At 44.2% G+C, this 19,868-nt stretch overlaps 1 protein-coding gene across 6 annotated transcripts in view; it reads right to left on the bottom strand.

Moving 5' to 3' along the window:
- Nucleotides 1-19,868, bottom strand: part of DAPK2 (death associated protein kinase 2) — a 101,917-nt gene that overhangs the window by 39,319 nt on the left and 42,730 nt on the right. For all 6 annotated transcript variants that reach the window (XM_006920276.3, XM_025038890.1, XM_025038891.1 and 3 more), the window contains exons 3-4: nucleotides 6,852-7,073; nucleotides 1-139 (exon numbers count right to left, since the gene is read on the bottom strand). In XM_006920276.3, coding sequence (XP_006920338.1) covers nucleotides 1-139; nucleotides 6,852-7,073 — 361 coding nt within the window. The remainder of the gene's footprint in view (nucleotides 140-6,851; nucleotides 7,074-19,868) is intronic.

Below are 19,868 nucleotides of genomic sequence, written 5' to 3'. Positions count from 1 at the left end.
CTTGAGATCAAAGTGAGCAATTTTCTTGGCGTGAAGGTAGTTCACCCCATCCAAAATCTGCTTAATGAAGCTGGTGGCCTCCTCCTCACTCAGCGACTCCTTCTGGGCCAGGAAGTCAAATAGCTCTCCTCCAGAAACTCTGCAAAACACCGGCGGGAGGTGCCCAGTCAGCCCTATGTGTCATGAGGCCAGGCCAATGGGTGCAGCTCCTGAACCTGACCCCCGGGCATCCTGTGAGGCAGAATCCCTTCACCCATCTTTGGGGCTTTGTCCAACCAGCACCAGAAACTGACTTTGCTTCTGTTGGCTGTGTTCATCCTTTTGGATCACAAGGGCAGGAACCATCCTCAGGATATCAGCAGAAGGGCCTCTGCTCACACTCTAGGCCCAGGTCCCTAGTGACCGTGGGTGTCACCTCTCCCCCATATATGACTGAGGTAGCAGAGGACAGAAACAAGTGCTGTGGGATGACAAAGAGGAACATAAGCTGGGCCAGAAACTGGAGATGTAGGTTCCAGTCCAGCCCCGCCACTGACTTTGGACAACTCACTTCCTCCACCCCAGGCAGGCGTCAGTGTCCTTACCTGCAAAACAAGCAGATTGAGCAAGATGGCTCCTAAAGCCCCTTTCTTTGATTTTATAAAAGATGGCCTCATCAAAGACCCAAGAGAATCTAGGCCTGGTCCCTAATTTAAACATAAAGACCGATTAATTATATTCATCTCTAAAAACTCTAAAGTACTACTTTTGTCCTTAGACACCATACTCTTGCACCCTATGGTTGACGTGACAGGAATGGAGACACACAGAGCAAAAAGAATCTCTCCTATAAATACTAGTTTACAGTTTTATCTGAATTAGGGACTTAGGGTTGCCAGATAAATTAGGAGATTTTTATTTGCTAAATCTGGCAACTGATGGGTGCGTTTGTCCTCTGACGAATGTCCAGCCAGTATGTACTTTTCTGAGGCTGGGACAGAGCTGAGGGTCACCCCAGGAAAAGATTTCAGGAAGGGATATGGACTGGGTGGTTCAGGAACTCCGGATCACCTAGAGAACTTATTTAAAATGCAGATTCCCAGGTCCCACCACAGACCCTACCAAATTAGATTCTCTAGTAGCAAGGCCTTGTAACCTGTACTTTTACAATAAAAACAACATACGAATGGTAATTAATATTCACTAAATGCTCTGTATAATATATACTGTATGTACATTATCTCATTTAATCATCACAATACCCTATGAGCTAAGTACTATTATTTTTCTATTTCACAGCTGAAGAAACAGAAGCTCTGAGAGGTTAAGTGACTTGGCCAAGGTCATTACTTGCTATTACTTGCTATTAGCTAGCAAGTAATAGAGTCAGGATTCAACCACTATGTCATACTGAGTATCTGAGGATGATTCTTGTACAGCCAGAATAGCTTCTGTCCCACTTTTGCAAATCACTCCCTGCCACCTAGACCATTCTAAATAAAGAGCATCAAAATCTTCTTTTGTCCTTTCTTTTAAAATGCCCAGAAGCACACCTGGACCTACTAATCAATCTTAGCGTCATGAAAAATAGAATTGTACCTCATGTGGTAAAATAGGAGTACACAGCCACACCTATGAAGTATTATGACTTAAAAAACTGAACCTAAATCTGCTTAAGTTTCTTGTTAGCTCTGTCAAACAGAACTTCCTGCAGTGAAGGAAATGTTCTCTACATATGCTGTCCAATATGGCAACCACTAGTCACATGTGGCTACTGAGCATTTGAAATATGGCTAGTGCGACTGAGGAACTGAATTTTAAATTTTACTTCATTTTAATTCAAAAATCGAAGTGATGTAAAATATTTTCCTCTAATGACAACTTTATTGCTTTGGTAAGATTGCATTTCACTCTAACGATCACATTGCTAATGAATTAGGATGTTCTAAAAGCATAAAATACTTATACTTTGGGTTTTGAAGATGTAACATGAAAAAAAGAATGTAAAATATCTCATTCATGATTTTTATACTGATTGCATGTTAAAATGATAATATTTTGTATATACTGAATTAAAATATTATTAAAATTAATTCACCTGCTTCTTTTTACTTCTTATTCAATGTGGCTACTAGAAAATCTAAAACTGCACATATGGTTCACATTATATTATATAGCACCAATAGGAAGGTTTTCTCATTTAGACCTAACTTCTAGTTTACAGAAAATACTGGAGATAGAGGGACGAGTTAAATAATGCCACAAGGAAAGACTAAACCAGATCTAGACTGTGATACAGTCAACAGGACAAATGACCTAATTTTTCCAACAAATCACTAGCATCAAAAAAGAGGGGGAAGGAGAATTGCTATAGAATAAAAGAGGCATAAGAGACAAAAGAACCAACCGCAGTATAGGGGCCTTACTTGGATGCTAATTCAAATAAAATCATTGTAAAAAGATATCTTTGGGTCTGTTGGGAAATATCACTAGGAACGAAAGCACAGACAGTCTTGACGGACCCAAGGCCTGGCTGGATTATTCTGTCAGGTGTAATAAATACATGATGGCCACATTTTTTAAAAAACTGTCATCAGTTAGAGATGCATGCTAAAGTATTTACATGTAAAATGACACAGTGTCTGAGATTTGCTTTAAAATATTCAAAATATTTTAATTTAAAAAATTTTAATTTAATAATATTAAAATGTCCTAGTAGTAGCCACTTTGGCAGAAAGCAAGAGGAAGACTCATACCAGACGACAGGTGCTGAGAGGGGCAGTGTGACTGGCATAGACCCATCCACAAAACCTGCAAATTTCAACTGAGCAGGTGTCACTACTACCTATATTTAAGTTTCAGGCAAACTTACTAACCTATTAGAGAAAAGCGAAGAGCAGGAAGCCAAGACTCCCGATCAGCCCAACAGGAGTCACCAAGTCCAAACACAAAAGCCTATGACAAGACCTTCTCTCCCAGGAGGTCTTCCCTCTCAGACCCTAGCCATACACAGTTTAGGCACAGTCTTAGCAATCCCTAGCACCCATGCACAGACAGGCACCCTAAGAGCAGTGAGACAGCTTGAAAGTAAAGGAGACAGAGAAACTAGACCATAGAGAACTCAAGAAACACAGCAGCTCAAATGAGTCACAGGAGCACCAGTGTGACAACTGATGCTATGGATGGTGACAGTTCACGAAAAGAGGGCACATACTGTTGGTTGACCATGAGCCCTGCTGGGAGAAACAGGGACATCGCGAGGGCATCTCAGACCTCAACTCCTGGGGTTATATAAACAGGGGGAAACAGAATTTCCCTAGCAATTACAGAAACACCAATTAAAATGACAACAAAGTATCATTTTATAACTATATAGGTCAATAAATAAAGAACCTTATTTTAAAACAAATGACCCAGGTCTGGCAAGGCAAATAGGAATGCTGCTATGTTACAGGTGGTACTGGTTAACCAACACCATCCTACGAAAGTGCGGCTATCAGGACCCCTAAAAATGTCAGCCTAGTTATCCCATTCCTGAGGATTTATCTGAAAAAGTTAATTCAAAAGAAAAGGGGAAATTTATGGGAAGAAAGTTGTTTTATGGCAGTAAAATTTCTACTGGATAAAAGCTGGGGGAAAAAAATGTCCAAAGAAAGGAAAGATGGGTATGTAATTCAATGAAATATGATATGGTCAGTTAAAAGAAAAAAAGGCTATTTATGAAATTATATTAACTGGGGAAAAAGTAGAGCAGGAAATTTTAGAAATACAATAATTCTATATAAATAGAATAAAAACTGAGAGGAATCACCAAAAAAAAAACCCACATAAATAGCTGTATTTGGTTGGTAGGATTATGAATGTAATTTCTTTTCAGAAATTCCTGTAAATTTTTTTTGATAATAGTTTTTAAAGAAGTGACCTGGCCTTCCCAGTGAAGTTGGGCTTGTCACTCTCTGCTTGGAATCAGTGTGCCAACTGCTCGCCATTAGCCTCGGGGCATGTCACAACTCTGGCTGTCCGCATAGCTGGCCACACTGTAGAAACCCACCAGGCTTGTCTGGGCCAGGCAGGTGCATACACCAACCAGTTCACCTGGCTGTGGTCCATGGGAGAAACACAGAGGACACTGGGAGTCAGAGAAAGAGAAAGCACAGGCAACTCTATGGATAATTTAAGAATAAATGCAAGAAAATGCAAATGCCCATCTGCCACGTAAAGCTCTATCCTGGCAATATCAGAACATAATTCTCAAATTAGAATGAGCTCAAATTCCAGGTGGTCCGTGCCCCATGTAGGCAGGTTAAGTATGGCTGCCTGGTTTACAGATGAGATCTGAAGCTCAGAGGGATGAAGTGACTTGCCCAAGGTCACAAAGTCACAGATTGCTGAGACAAATGCCACCTCTCCTCTGCTAACTGGCAGACGCATACACACCTGTGAGGTGCAGAACATTCCCAACACGGTGTCTTGCTGCATGACTGGACAAAGCCATTGTGACTTGTGCCACAGCTGAACTCAAACTCTCTTGTCTGCCTGAAGCCCACCTCTCCCTATCCCATGGAGATACCTCCAGGAGAGACAGTCCCTGGGAACTTGGTGTCACATCCAAATTCCACCAGGCTGGGCCAGCATAAAGCCATCCTACCTCACGCTCACAGCTGTCTGCTCAAGCAGTGTGGACTTTGCCTTGACTAACCTGTAACTCCACTTTGATTGTGTGATGTATATCTTGTAATTTGCTAAATGTTTCACAGAAAGACCAAGACAAAATCAGCTAAAATTCCTTCCATAACTGCAATCCCTGACATTGATGATTGCCAGAACTGTTTTTCAGGAACAAACCCAGGATGTTTTGTAGGACCAGCGATGAACTGGCTGAAACTGCCAGAGACCGGCTGAAGCACCTTGAAGGAACCTGTAGTGACCTCATGAACTTTCCTCATTATAATACTAAACTTACAGTATTATATATACACTTATATATAGTATATAATAGTATTATATAAATACTTACTCTCATTATAATACCAAAATCTCCACCCAAAGGCAGAGATTCTCTGCCATTTTTGAGCATGCAATGTATGTAGAGCCATGTTTTCAAACTATGTATGCACGGGAATGTCCCCACCTATACATGCAATGACAAAGCCCACCGTGATGTTTATGCATGATTTCCCCCAGTAAAAATGGATCAGATGCTCTCAGACAAGAAAAAGCTAAAGGAGTTCAGCACCACCAAACCAGTATTACAAGAAACGTTAAGGTACTTCTTTAAGGAGAAAAAAAAAAAAGATAAAAAATATAAATCATAAAATGGCAATAACTACATACCTATTAATAATTACTTTAAATGTAAATGGATTAAATGCTCCAATCAAAAGACATAGGGTGGTTGAATGGATTCGAAAACAAGACCCAAATGTCCTTCGATAGGTGATTCGATAAAGAATATTACTTGGCCATAAAAAAGAATGAAAATTTACCATTTGCAACAACATGGATGGACCTAGAGGGTATTATGCTAGGTGAAATAAGTCAGACAGAGAAAGACAAATACCATATGATTTCACTTATATGTGGAATCTAAGAAACAAAACAAACAAACAAAACAGAAACAAACTCACAGCTACAGAGAACAAATTGATGATTGCCAGGTGGGAGGGGGATTGGGGGGCTGGGTGAAAAAGGTGAATGAAGAGATTAAGAAGTACAAATTGGCAATTACAAAATAGTCACAGGGATATAAAGTACAGCATGGGGAATATAGTCAATAATATTGTAATAACTATGCAAAATGTCAGGTGCATACTAGATTTATTGGGGGGATCACTTCATAAGTTATATAAATGTGTAACTGCTATGCTATACACCAGAAACTAATAGCGAATGTCAATTGTAATTGAAAAGTAAAAATAAAATAAATAAAATAATAATAAAAAAAAATTTTAAACCCCAAAACATGCAAATCTGGTAACGGGAAAAAAAAATGGATCAGATGCTTTGTTCAAGGAACACACTGCTCTGGGAGCATTCCTTGGTATGGTCCTTGCTTGCAGGCTTGCAATAAACTTCCTTCTTATAAAATTATCTCACAGTTACCTTTTGGCTGGCAACTACTGAGAGTTTGGGCCTGGTCTGGTCTGGTAACACCTTCCCTACCACTTCCTGGCTAGTGGATCGGGTAAGTGACCTGGCCTCTTAGGATTCTTATTGGTAAATGGGGATAAGAAGAATCTCTGTGTGATAGGATTATTAAGAGTAAATGAAGAAAGAGAAGTGCTTGGCATAGTAAATACAAAGTAACGTCCATGTTAGTAGGACACTTCCCTCATCACAGTCCCTGTGAGGACTGAACAGATAACAAACATGAAGTATTTGGCAAATGTTCTCTAAATAGTAGTTATTATAACAATAAAGACATCACAGTACAAATGAGGTAGATTTTTCCCAGGAAAAGGCTGGCAAAGGGCTTCACAGAGCCTGAAGGATATTTGTTTTTCCCTTGGTCATAGAACAGACCCCTCCTTAACAGTCTCATCTGCTCCCCATCTCCCTCCTCTTCCCTTCCTCCCTCCATCCTCGCACATGCTTGCTAACCTGTGGAAATGACCCCAGCGTCAGCCATGTCTTTCCTTCGATCTCCAGAGCCCAATGAAAGCCATTACCCTCTGCCCCTGCAAGCCCACCCCTGCTTTGGCCCAGGTTCAGAAGGAGGATGGGGGTAACTGAGGGAAACCATCCACCACTGACTTCATCCCCTCTGGGTCAAGCTTAGGTCTGGTTGCTGCTGCCTTCTGGGGCCTGTGGCAGGAGCTTCCACTGCCCTGCCTGCCCCTGCTGCCCACCATGGGTCCCGGCAGCCCACTCACAGCTCCAGGATGAGCACCACGTCGGTGCGGTTCTCGAAGACGTCGTGCAGCGTGATGACGTTGGGGTGCAGCACCTGCCGCAGGATGCTCACCTCCCGCTCGATCTCCTCCCGGCTCACGCCCCGCCGGCTGGCCCGGCTCTGCCGCTTCTTGATGAACTTGGCTGCGTACTCCAGCCCAGTGCTCTTCTCCCGGCACTTCTTCACGATGGCAAACTGGCCGCTGTGGGGACACAGATTCACACAATTAAGGTGTCACTGTGGCCACATCAGGGAAGTGACCCAACTGTTGGCCCCCAGGCCACACTAATTCAGAGCCAAGGCAGGACAAATCATGCCACCAGCCAGCATCCCCACCTGGCCATCAACCGGTGGCTGAGGTGGGGCAGGTACTGGGCTTCCCCGCAGTTCATGTGAATCCTGAAGGAATGTCATTCCCCATGTATCAATGTGAACACTGAGACTCTAAAAGGTTATTGATTTGTTCAGAATGACAAAACCTGTCTCCAAAGCCTCAGCTAGAACCTAAGTCTAGTACTCGCCAGATAAAATCACAATGTCCAGAGGCTTATACTATGTAACAGAAAGATTAAAAAGGAAAAAAAAAAAAAGACTGGCACAGTCAAAATACTAACGGTAACAATCATCTCTATCTGGACACAAGCACAAATTCATCCATTTGGAATGAGATAACAAGAACCTTTATATTCTCATGCTTGCACCTTTGCTCCTAACCCCCTCCCAACAAATAAAAATCTCAATTACCTGACATGAGCTAAGCTGCTAGACAATAGGGGGACCAAACAAATATGAGGATGATGCAGTTAATGTAAAGACAGCTAGAGGCTATGCAGGCTGGGTTGGTAGGGATTTTGTTCAGGGTGGAGGCAGCCTAACACTGTCAGTAACTATAGTGGAAGTTCAAGAAGGCTGATGGGACCACAGAGTTGTAAAATGTTTGGAAACCGAGGCATGGGAGAGGTCAAGTGATTCACCTGAGATCATCACAGAGTTAATGGCAAAGCCGGACCGTAGAGTTGGGCACCTAGACCACTGTCCACAAAGCCTATAAGATACAGGAGTCAGGTTGCACCTGGAAATCCTTCACTCTGGGGACCGAGACAGCATCCATACAATGGTGTCCATGCCAGAGCGGCCGGCGGCCTTGAGACTGCTTCCCCAAATATTCCCGGGGCATCCCACCGCACAGGAAAGGGCAGCAGCCTCTGCTTCACATTCTCAGTTCAGGCAATCAGTGGGAGCTGCTCTAAGTCCCTGGAGACCGCCCAGTGGCTACTCCTCCTGGAGGGTCCTCCCATTCCCCTTCCACCATTTTCTACCATTGCCCCATGCTCACCACCCACAATACCTACTGACTGCTTGAGACAGAACTCAAAAAGTTTTAAGGTTCAGCTTAATGGCTTAAGAGGCTACCAGACTCCACACTTAGGGAATACTCTCTTAGTGGCTCTGGATAAGAGCTACACAATGAAATGCTCTGGAGATTTGCCTCAGCCTCAGAAAACAGCATCACATCTGAACCATGCTATTACTAGAATAACACTCAGTGAGACAACCTTCAAAATAGACCTAAGTGACCAAAACAACAACAAAAAAAAGTCAAGTAAACAAGGAATAAAACACTAACACATAAACGGCATTCTACAGCAACCATCTGAGAAATGTCACCACACACACATTCGTGTATCTCTCCACTCCCTCATCCTCCATTCACTCAATGCTGACTGAGCTCTGTGCCAGGCTCTGTGTTGGGCAGTAAGGAGCAGGGACCAAAGGCCCAGATAACAGGTACAGAGGGCGGTCTGGGGAGGAAGAGGGTCCTGGGGGCTGGGCTGGGCAGGGAAAGTTTGGCAGAGCCAAATTTATATTACATTGTACACTAATGTTAAAGTATTAGCTATTTATGCCCAATATTGCCTCTCTGCTGTCACTAGGGGCTGACGCAGTTGGAGTGGAGCCAGGCCTCCCAAAGCCAGAGTGAACACATTCAGTGAGATCCCTAACACAGCTGGTGACTTGGAACCACTTTGGGCCTCGGGGACATCGGGTCCTTTAGTGGGTGCCAGCAAACACTTGATGAAAGCTTCTAGTCCAGGCAGCTGTGAGTCTCAGCGTCAGGATGGGCATGCTTCTCTCCTCTCTCTCTGATACCTCAAGAGCCTGGCATCTGCAGTCCTGAGGGCAGACAGGGCTCCCTCTTTGCAGCTGAATGGTGGGGAAACCAAAGCTTAAAGGTTTTAAGTAATTTGTTTAAGCACAGAGGTGGAGGCGAAGGGTTTTTATAAAGTAGAACTAAACATTTCAGGTGACTTTGACATAGCCTCCCCTATTCTTATAGGGGAAACAAAGGCATTTTTTCTATATCGCATGCCTGAAAAATTCCTCTAGCTCTCAAAAAGCAAATGACTGTTTGCTTTTCCCAGTTTTCTCTTTGTGAGAGCAGCTGCAGCAATGAGAGGTGACTGGGAGTCAGGCTAAAAGTGCAGGCATCTTCCTCCAGGCAAAAAGAGGTATTTTGAGAGTTGGTGACTAACATGGAACAAAATACCAAGCACAGCACTCATCTCCCCTCTCTTCACTGGGGTGGGGTCCTCCATTCAACCAGCCCTGGGGAGCCTCAGGAGAGCCAAGGCCACTTGCTGGTTTTCCTCTCTCCTTGGGCTCTTACTGGGAAGAGTGGAGAATATGCCCCACTGGGGCCAGCCCACAGGCCATAAGGCTTTGGACGGTGAGATCAGGCTTCAAGTCAGACAGGTCTGGTTCAGAAACTTATGCTGCTACCTGGGGCAAGAAGTTACCTGCTCTGAGCATCAATTTCCTCATCTGTAAAATAGGAACTGTGAAGACTGGAAATATCCGTAATGGTGGCCCACAGTCAGCACTAATAAATGGTAGCTATTATGACTACTAGTTTGTATCTCATGTGCAGGCTGAACAGGAGGCACTAGACACAGAAGTTACTGATCTCAATGGTCTGCAATGTGTGGCCAGGGAATCAGTGTAATTTTAAAAGCCTCCCTGATGATTCCACTGCACAACCAGCTGTAGGAATATCTCTGTCCTAAGCAATTAGCCAACTCTTAATCCTTAGAGCAGTGGTTCTCAACTCTGGCTGTACATTGGAATCCTGTGGGGAATTTGAAAACTACTGGAATCTGGCTCCCATCTCAAGAGATTCTGATCTGGGTCTGGGCTGCAGCTTGGGAATCAGATATAGCAGGTCCTCGAATAATGTTGTTTTGTTATAGCAAATGAGATGCTGTTAGAATTTAACTCTTGTTTATATCAATTAGCCTATGGTAAAATTGGTTTCTTTATATGTAGTTTTGCTTAAAGTTGCAGAACCTATCGATGACATTAAGTGAAGACTTAAAGCTCCCTGGTGACTCTGATGGACCAGCCAGGGCTGAGAAACACCAATTTACAACAGTTATCTGATCACCTCTTTACACTTTACAAATGAAGAAACTACACAGCTGTTACATTATTCCTTTTCAGTATTACCCTCTCCCTTAGTTCTTTGATATGACACTTGGAGGGAGGAGAAAAGAAAGCAGAAAGGCAATGTTGTCTTTCCCACCAGCAGTTTTTGCTTGGGGTCAGCAATAACATCTCTAACTGTCCCAATATGCACCTGCAAATCAAGACAGAAGGTTACCCTGGGCTTTGGGGGATAACAGGTGTGGAAGTTTGCATTCAGGCATGCCCTGGGGTCACTGTACCCAGATGCACAAAAGTTAGACTTGAGGTGGCTTTATTATGCCTTTCAGATGGCATCAACAGACCCGAGGACAGGTGAAAACAGTGACAGTGATGGGCCTTTGTCTGCCCAAAAGAAAGGCTCCAAAGCCAAATGTTCAGGCTCCACTGTTCAGAGGTTGCCCAGCTAGGCTTTGGGGCAAAGGGTAGAGAGTGAGGACTCCTCTAAGGCTAGGACAGAGCCACCTAGGGCATCATCCAGGCAGGTTACAAAGAGGAGCCATCCAATCTCTAATGGAGGTCATTGCCAACACTAATTCAAAAATTATGGGAACGCTGAAACAGTGATACACATACGCAAAGCACGTATATTCCAATCCTCCCTCCCCAAATCATAGCAACAGTCAATACCTAACCCACGGCCTAATGCAGCAAAGGGCTGGTGGTCAGGATGCCTGATTCCTGGTCCAGACCTGGCTTCAGAGTTTCATGGGCTTAGACAAGGACTGCCTTCGCCAGGTGTGTTTCTCCGCCTGCCACCTGAGGTCTCACTTCAGAAAGCTTCTTGTTAGAAAGTGCCAAAGAGCCTAAGACAACTGAACAGAAATGAGGGCTTTCTCTTCACTCTCCAAATTCCTAACTCTGGGCTGGTGTCCAGAGACTTGTGTTCTAGTCAGAGCCCTATCACTAACCGGCAATGACCCTGGGCAATCTGTTCAACTCCCCAGGCTTCAGTTTCCACCCTGGCCAAATGGGGATGAGAAAACCTGGCCTGTCTACCTCACAGGGTTGGTGGAGAAATCAGGAAATAATATCTATGAAAAAACTTTACCATCCAGCACTGTACAAAGGCAGGAGGTATGGGCAGGTGGGACTCTATGCCTGAGGCTAGCTTACAAAAGTCACGTAGGAAGGTTTAGTGAGGGACAGTAAATCCGCATGTCACAGAAACGGCCTTCCCTGCTTCTGTCAACATGCTGTCCCTCAATTATGTCAGGAACACACCCTTCTTCCCGGGCAGAAGGCTCAGCTCCTCACTCATTCAGCATGTTGGGAGGACAGAGCCAGCTGGTAGAGAATGAGACAGATGGATCCCATTCTAGAACCTGGCAGGGCCCAAGGTGGCATCCCATGAGGGTCTCCTGTTGTCTGCCCTGGAACCATATGATAAAGGACTTAACCTAGAACAGCTTCTCAGTGCCAAAACTGGTGTTGCTGTCTCCAACGCAAGGTCCTAAGTTTCATAAAAGAGCCTGATTCGATTGCCCTCAAATTCTTCACTGGTAAAGGAGAATAACCCAGACATGACCCAAATCTCACACCACTTCGAATTTGTATAGCAACATGAACAATACAATATTTGCACCCAACTTTCCTCTTTACAAGCTAATTTCATATTTATTCTATTAATATTTGTAGGTAGTTCCATTTTACAGATCAGAAAACTGAGGTTTAGGGAGGGTCAGTGACTTGGTAGTTGTGCCAGGTAGCAGGCCCTGACAGCAGGGCTCAGACCTAACCTGTGTCGACTGACTCTAGCTCCAGTGAGACTCTTGAGATAACTAAGCAGTGATGGTGCATCAAGCAGTGAGGAGAGGGGCCCACCCAAAAAGAAGGAACATTTTATCACTGACATTGTTTAGATTTGCTGGTACACAGTGATAATACAAAGCAGACCGATTTCATCATTGATTGTGAATTCTCAAAAAGACAATGCACCCCGTGGCCTGCCTCAAGAAGACCACTCATACTGAACAACCACCCTCCACCTGCCATGGGAAGCCACAGACAACAAGGTGTGTTCTGGCAACCCCCAGGGGCTGACTACTACAGGTGTTTTGTAGTAGGGTGGGCCTAGCTCATTCCCTTTCTTGGTCAACTCTAGTGTTCATGACTTTAGTAACTTGCCCCCAGTTCACCAGTTTATCAAGGTGGAGATGAGGCAGAACCCAGGGGCGAAACACCACGTGAGGGGAGAAGTATCAAATGGGAAGTGTTCCAAGGCAGAAGGATGTGGACACCAGGTTCCTCCTCCTGCTTCCCCCCCAGCGGTCACTACAGTTCCCCTTCCCACCCTGGAGAACAATGAGCCATGATTCCTCTGGAATTACCCTGCAATTTTTCAAGGCCATATGCAGGGATAATGCTTACAAGCGTCCAGTCAAGGCTGCCCCAGGTACAGCTGAACTGGTAGGGGGATGGGACCTGTAGCTAACATGTTTCAAAATCATGAGCAAGAGAAGCCTGAATCTATGGTCTGCAGGAACTTGATCAGCCTGACCCCAGAGGACCCACACCCCGATCCCAAGGCAGCAGCCTATCTGGGGATGGTATCACCAAGCCCCCTCCTCACTCCTCTTCCTGGCCAGGCTGGACTGTAGGGCCTCTGTGACTGTCTCTGCCTCTTATCTACCTCCCCTTTCCAATGCATCCAGCCTCTAGCCAGGCCACTCCTAGTTTCCATGAACAAGATCCTTCCCCCTCCATTGCCTTAGCAAACAACCTGTTTTTGATCTCCTATACCCAAGGCCAGGATTTAGAGTCAAAAGGCCCAGGTTATATTTCCAGCTCCGTACTTTTAGCAAATCACATAACTCTGAGTCTCAGTTCCCTTGTGTGTAAAACATACATAAGATGATTCCAGTCTTAGTGGACTGTAACGAGAATGAAATAAGTATGTGAAAGCATTATGTAAACTATAATTTCTCCATGAATGTGAATTATTCTTCCTTTCCATCCATCCACGGGATCATATCTGGATCCTGGTCTCCATTTTCCAGTCCTAACATATTCCTGAACCTCATTCAGCCTCAATGAACCCCATCCTCAGATCCCAGCCTAAAAACAAATAGTGCTTCAGAGGACTATGACAGCTGAAAAGCATGGTCCCAGGTGCTGCCAGGACCCAGGAAGGCAGAAAACACTTTGGGACACAGTTACCCAAGCTCAAGGCAAACAAGGGACTAGAGATCCAGGAGAAGCCAAAATAGGGTGAAGAAATGTAAAGTTATCAGAAGTCAGACCAGGAAGTGGGTCAAGATTCCAAGCCAGATTCCAGGGTAAGGAGCTAAACTTTATGACAAGCCAGGTGCACAGAGCTCTAGAAACCAGGTGAGCAAACAAGGAGAGGCACAAAGGAGCAGCAGCCAAGACAGAAACATCAGCAGAAGACCCACAAACACAAGAACACCCAGAGACCTTTGGATGGTCTTTTCTCCCAGCTAGTGAGCCAAACCTTCTGCCTCATGAATCTGTTTCTCCTCTGACCATGTTGCCATTGCCTTTTTAGTCCCCTGACAATAGTTTTTTAAATTTATTTGAGGTGTGGAACCCCCTCTCTCCAATAGATCTTGCACAGAAGCCCAATATGTAAAATGGATAAAAAGCGGTACTTCTTTCGGGAGAGAGGCACTCAGAGCCCACCTGCTCAGAGTCCACCCCAATGATGCCTAAAGAGGCTTCATGGAACCCCAAGAGCTCTAGGGAACACGGTTGGAGAAGTATGCTCTATAGTGTGGAAGCATACTCTTTGATGATCCCAAAGCAGCTTCAAACTGTAAATGAAAAGGGAAAAAAAGGAAAAACAGAAAACACTGATGCTTCTCAAAATTAGTCTTTCAAGAAGTCACTCTGACCAAGCAAAGCTCAGGGTCAAGAATAAGAAATACATGGAGAATAAGCATCAGGAACTGATGCTTATTCAGTCTCCAGGGAGCTGAACTCTGACCTATAAATGGCCCCTGTCCACAAAGTCACAGGTGTCTGCCTGTGCTGGCCTGTGGCAGCTGCTTTCACGAGTTAGCTCATTTAATTCCCTGGTCCTGCAGACTAACGTCCTTCCTGACTTTTTTTTTCCAGTCAGAAAATAAAACCCCTAAAGCACAAAACGGAAGGAATCACTGGGCAGAGCCAAGTTGGGCTGAGGTATGATTACTTTTGGAATCTATTTTTAAGTATAAGCACATTTTGATATTGTTGTCAAATGAACATTAGCCTACAAGTCCAAGGCCTGAAATAAATTAGGCTCAATTTAAGTTGGACTTGGCTATATAAAGAAAGGTTTTCACTAAAAATATAGCTCAGAGTCCTCTGGTATTTCCCGTGGTCTAGAATCTGGATTCTAGACACCGACATGATGTAGGTTACTGTGGCAGTGCTGGGCTTGGAGGGTACCATCCACCCACCCACCACCCACCTAACTCTCCATTCGCCAATCCATTCATTCACTAATTTTTCCTCTGGCCCTTATTTATCAATCAGTATCCTAAGTGCTATAAACAGGACCCACCCCAAAACTTGAAGGGCTTATAGTCAAATGGGGAGATCGGATAAACACTAATAGGAAAAAAAAATAGGACCTAGATGTGTAGAAATATCTGCCTCAGGGTCAATCAAGTGAGTGGGCCAACAGTAAGTGCTATAGCAGTTTGGCAGAGGGAAGGGCAAGTACTGACTGAGGGGAGTCAAGGGAAGCCTTATGGAGCCTTCTGGGACTTGAACCAGGCCTGGAAGAAAAAGCTGGATTCAGACAGGCAAAAGGAAACAGCTCACTATGGCTGGAAAGGCAGGGAGTGATACAGGAATGCTCTACTCTGTGGAGGCCCCAAGTCGCCTCTCTCTACCTCCCTGTCAAGTAGCCACTTTCTTGAGTGAATACATCAGGAAGCTGAACTTGCCCTCAAACCCTCTTCTCTGTGGGGTTGAGGGAACAGAGAGCAAGAGGTCACGTGGCCAATGACCCTCAGTTGGGTCAGACAACCTTCTTGCCACCCCGGATTATGAAGCCAATTCACCTTCAAGGCCTGGGCAAAGCCCAGGAGGCCAGACCATATGGATGAGACCTTAAACATGAGATCGTGCAGCAGAGCAAGAAAGGGACTGCAGAGAGAAGACAGAAAAGTCCAAGGTAGTTGAGAGTCTGTCATTACTGTGGGGGTATAGGGTCATCTCTCATAAAATGGGGAGTGAACAGTTTCTCTTCTGTAATGTCTCCCTTCCAAGCTGCCAGACCCTCCCCTCCGGTGCAGTGTTCTCCTGTACCAGCCTGTCTCCTGCGAGCTTTGCACCATCCCTTGGCCCACATCCCCCTTTCCATCTTATGGGGTCCTTTCCATAATTCACATAAAGTGACCAAGGATTCTAAACGGTTAACCTGACCTCATTCCAAAGTAACATATTCACATTTTAACGGCATGCTTGACCAAGAAAGACTTTAATGGTGGCAAGTTTAGGCACACGTTGGGCAAGTGGAAGAACTACTTGGAGATAAAAAGGTCTTTCCACTTTCCTAAAATTCACACCAAAAAGGTGGGACTGAGGTGGGCGTGTTCATGAATGAGAGTGTGTGTACACATTGTAACCTATTATTTCTTGTTGACTCTCATCTGCACACTTGGATCTTAATTTCCAAGGGATTCTTGTAACTTCTTATTGATACACTCAACTCTGAGCCCCCTAGGGTGGATGCCCTCTGTTCTCCAAATTTCCGTGAATTCTTTTATCTCAAGTTGGTTTCCTCGCCATTACTTGACAATGCCCCAGATCACTTCTCTTGAACACTCAGGGCTGTGAATGAAGAAGACTGCACACTGTGGGCAGAGCACAGGGGTAGGAGCCCTGGATCCGTCACCAACTTCCAAGTCCCCTTCTTTCTCGGGACCTCAGGGCTATACCAAGATATCTCTTTAAGGTCCCCACCCCCATCCCAACTCACCCTCTTAGTATTCCCTGATGCAGGTCAGCATGCCACATGTATTTATCAGTATGAAACATACAGGGTGATTTCTGGGGATCTGAATGCAAAGAGCCCAGCCATGGGTTCAGGCTACTGAGGTTTATCAGTCACATGTTAACCAAGTAAATTTCTAAAGAGAGAGGAGGATCAAGGCTCCAGGCAAGGACAGCAGACCTCAGGCACTCTCAACAAGATGCCCCTGTACCATCTTCACGTCCAGCAAAATGTTGACTATACCAAATGCCAAAGGAATTCCTATAACGAATGGCCTGGGTGTTCACCTCAGCCCTTAACCACTAAACAGCCCATAAGAATCTGGAGAGTAAGCACTGTCCTAGTCATCTTTATAACTCTCACAGGGCCTGCTCAACAATGAGCACTAAGCAAGTATTCAGCCAGTAGAAATAAAGATCTAAATTGATGCAGCAGGAAATGTGGTGAAGAGACTGTCACCCACAGTCAAGCCTCAATGCATCAAGACAATGTCACGGGCAGACCTGCTTAAAAAAGAACACATTCTTGACATTTTTTAATTGCAAAAGGAGCATGTTCATTATTTAAAAGAACAAAAGAAAGAAACATAGAAAAGCACAAAGAGAAAGTTTCCTAAGATAACCATTGTTATCATTTTGGTGTCTGCTCTCTTGGATTTTTTTCAGTGCATACTAGAGTCTTTTTTGTCTGTCCTTTTTTTTTTTAAAGTAATTGGGATGATACCATATATACCATTTTGGAAACTGCTTTTTAAAATCTTCTTTGTTTAACAATGTATCCTGAACGTTTTCCCACATAATTAAAAATTTTTTTACTGCCTGATTTCAAATAATATCCCATCATATGGATAAACCAATTTTTAAAGCAAATTCTTAATTTATATTTATATTTATATTACTTCTATTTTTAATATAATTAGCAACACTGTTAGAGAAACCCTTATGTATAAATCTTTGTGTATATCCCTGATTATCTTTCCTTAAACTGAATTCCAGGAAACAGGACCCTGGGTCAAAGATTATGTACGTTTTTAAGATTTTTGATACTTGACACATTATCCTCCAGAAAGACTACCCCATTAATACACAAATATTATCAGTACACTTACTCCCCATCCTACGAATATTTCACCAAATACTGGCTCATTACTTTTTTTAGCTTTATCATACTGATACTTGAAAGAGGATATCTCATTGTTGATTTGACTTGAATTAAATTAACATAGTTGATTACTAGTAAGAATGAACATCTTTTCCTATATGTATTGGTAATTTGAACTACCTACCCATATATGCTTTGTTAATTTTTTTATTGGGTTGTTTGCCTTTTTCTTACTATTCGTAAAAGCTCCTTACATATTTATATTAACCTTTGCCATGTACGTTGCAAATATTGGCTCTGACTGTTTGTAAAGGAGCTTTAGGCCTTTTCAGCATTAAGTGGTATTAACCATTTTTTTCCCTTTACTTCTCTCTCCTCCTGCCTGTCACTTTAATCACCTGACTGCTGTGCCTTAAGAGCATTCTGAAAGGGAGTGCTTTGTGGCTTCGTGACATTGTTGGTCATCTAGGCACTCAATCCAGGTTATATCTTCAAATTTACTGCACAGGCCCCAGAGGAACAACCACCATCCCTCATCCCCCACACCTGATCCCTTCCTCGAAGCCACCTCACTCTTCCTCCTGACAATGTCCCTCCTGCTGGCTGATTGCAGGAAGGGATTGAGCAGGTCCTGCTGCAGAGTGAGTCTGGTGCCCCCAGGATGCGCCACAGCTGTGTGGTGGAGGGGCGGAGTGAAGAGCACAACAGACCCCTTTAGGGATGCAAAGCATCTCCGCTGCCCCAAATTATCCATTACGGTGGTAAATGTCCCTTGTAACAGGACGCCCTTAATGGCTTCCTTTCAGAAATTAGTACCATGAAGATGTTTGTCTACCCTGAACAACTGATATCCTTCTTCATTTCAGATAATGAAAATGACATAATCTATCTTATTTCCTTTTTGTCATCTTGGTGGTCAACAACAACAACTATGATGGCCTAGATCTCGGGTGTATTTCCTTCCTCTTTCCTTCATGCCAGGAGTTCTCAGACTTGGAGGTGTAATAAAATCATCTGAGGAGCTTATTAAAAACACAGGTGTCCAGGCCTTACTACGGATTTCAGAAATCGTAATCTTTTGGATGGCATGTGGCTTTTGACCTTATACTTTTATTTGCAAATTCCCTGTTCTTCTCATTATATATTGCCTCAAATCCTTAACATACACAAGCAGGAGGAACTAACTATAAGTGTGTCTGTGTTGCTGTCACTGCAGCACCAAGAAAGATAACGAGCTGCAGAGCATGCCTGTAAAGACAGAACTCGATCCATTTCATAGGTTCCTAAAGGAGGCCCCGCACTATTGTCCAAGGCAGGATCACCCAAACGCCTATTTACAGTCCATCGCAATGGCCAAGTTCATTGATTATAAAGCAGAAGGAACTTCTCATAGGAATAAAATGGTGCCCCTCCCCATCTCCTTCCTGCCCCCACACTCAGAGGTGGCCCACTCCCTCATCCCCACCCTAAAAGGGACTTGGTGTCAGATCCATGTCCAGCCTCCTGATGTCCACAAGCCTGAGAGAACAGGTCCAAGCGCTCTTAGAAGCAGATTTCCCTCCCAACTCTCCTCCCGCCCAGCCCCATCTCTCCAGCAGAAGCCAGAACTTCTGTCGGGCAAGCAGCTCAGAGTGGCGGCTGTGCCACCTTCTCTGTCATCACCAAGCTCCAATTAGCAGCTACCAGGCGCCCTCAGGGCTACCACTCCTTCCTGGTTCCTCCAACTCTGCTCCAAGTCATTATGGGATTTGGCACTGCCTGACATGTTTCCTTCAAGCCTAAATGTCAGGACACAGGAAAGGTACGTGTCCTATCTAACATGACTTATTTTTCCTCAGTCTGTACAAACTGTAATCTAGAAAGGACCCTGGCCTCTAACATGGCCTCTTCCCTCTAGAAGCCCTCCCGCCAGGCCTCCTTTGCTAGCTGCCTCAGGGTGGCCTGTCATTGCCCCCATGGTGCAGATCGGAATCAGAGGGCAGAGATTAATCAACAGTGCTCTGGGGGTCCTAGGGTCTCAGATCTGGGCAAGACTCCAGGATTACCTCAGCCCAGTTCTGTTACTGGCTAGTTACAGGACCTTAGATGAGTTTCTTAATTTTTCTGAGCCTGTTTCCTCATCAGTAAGATGGGATGACAACCACCTCAGAGGCTGTGATGAGAATTAAATGCATTGACGTATGTAAGTGCCCAGAACAGCATCTGACACATGATAAACACCGATAAATATGATTTTAGTTTTAGCTCCCTGGGCTTCAGTTTCCTAATCTGTGAAATGAAAATAATATACTTAACGCAAAGGACCATGAAGAAATTTGAGTTAGAGAAATGTGAGAACACTTAGCATACAGCCTGGCATATCCTTGGTGTTTAGTGAATGGTTTCTGAATGATGAATAAAATTATACACTGAACAACATCATGGCTCAGAGTAGGCATTTCACCTATGGCTGCCCTTTCCTGCCCCTCA

The sequence above is a fragment of the Pteropus alecto genome, unplaced genomic scaffold (genome assembly GCF_000325575.1).
Source record: "Pteropus alecto unplaced genomic scaffold, ASM32557v1 scaffold86, whole genome shotgun sequence".
NCBI lineage: Eukaryota > Metazoa > Chordata > Mammalia > Chiroptera > Pteropodidae > Pteropus > Pteropus alecto.
Note: the sequence above shows the minus strand (reverse complement) of the source record. Positions and strands in the feature narration are given on the sequence as shown.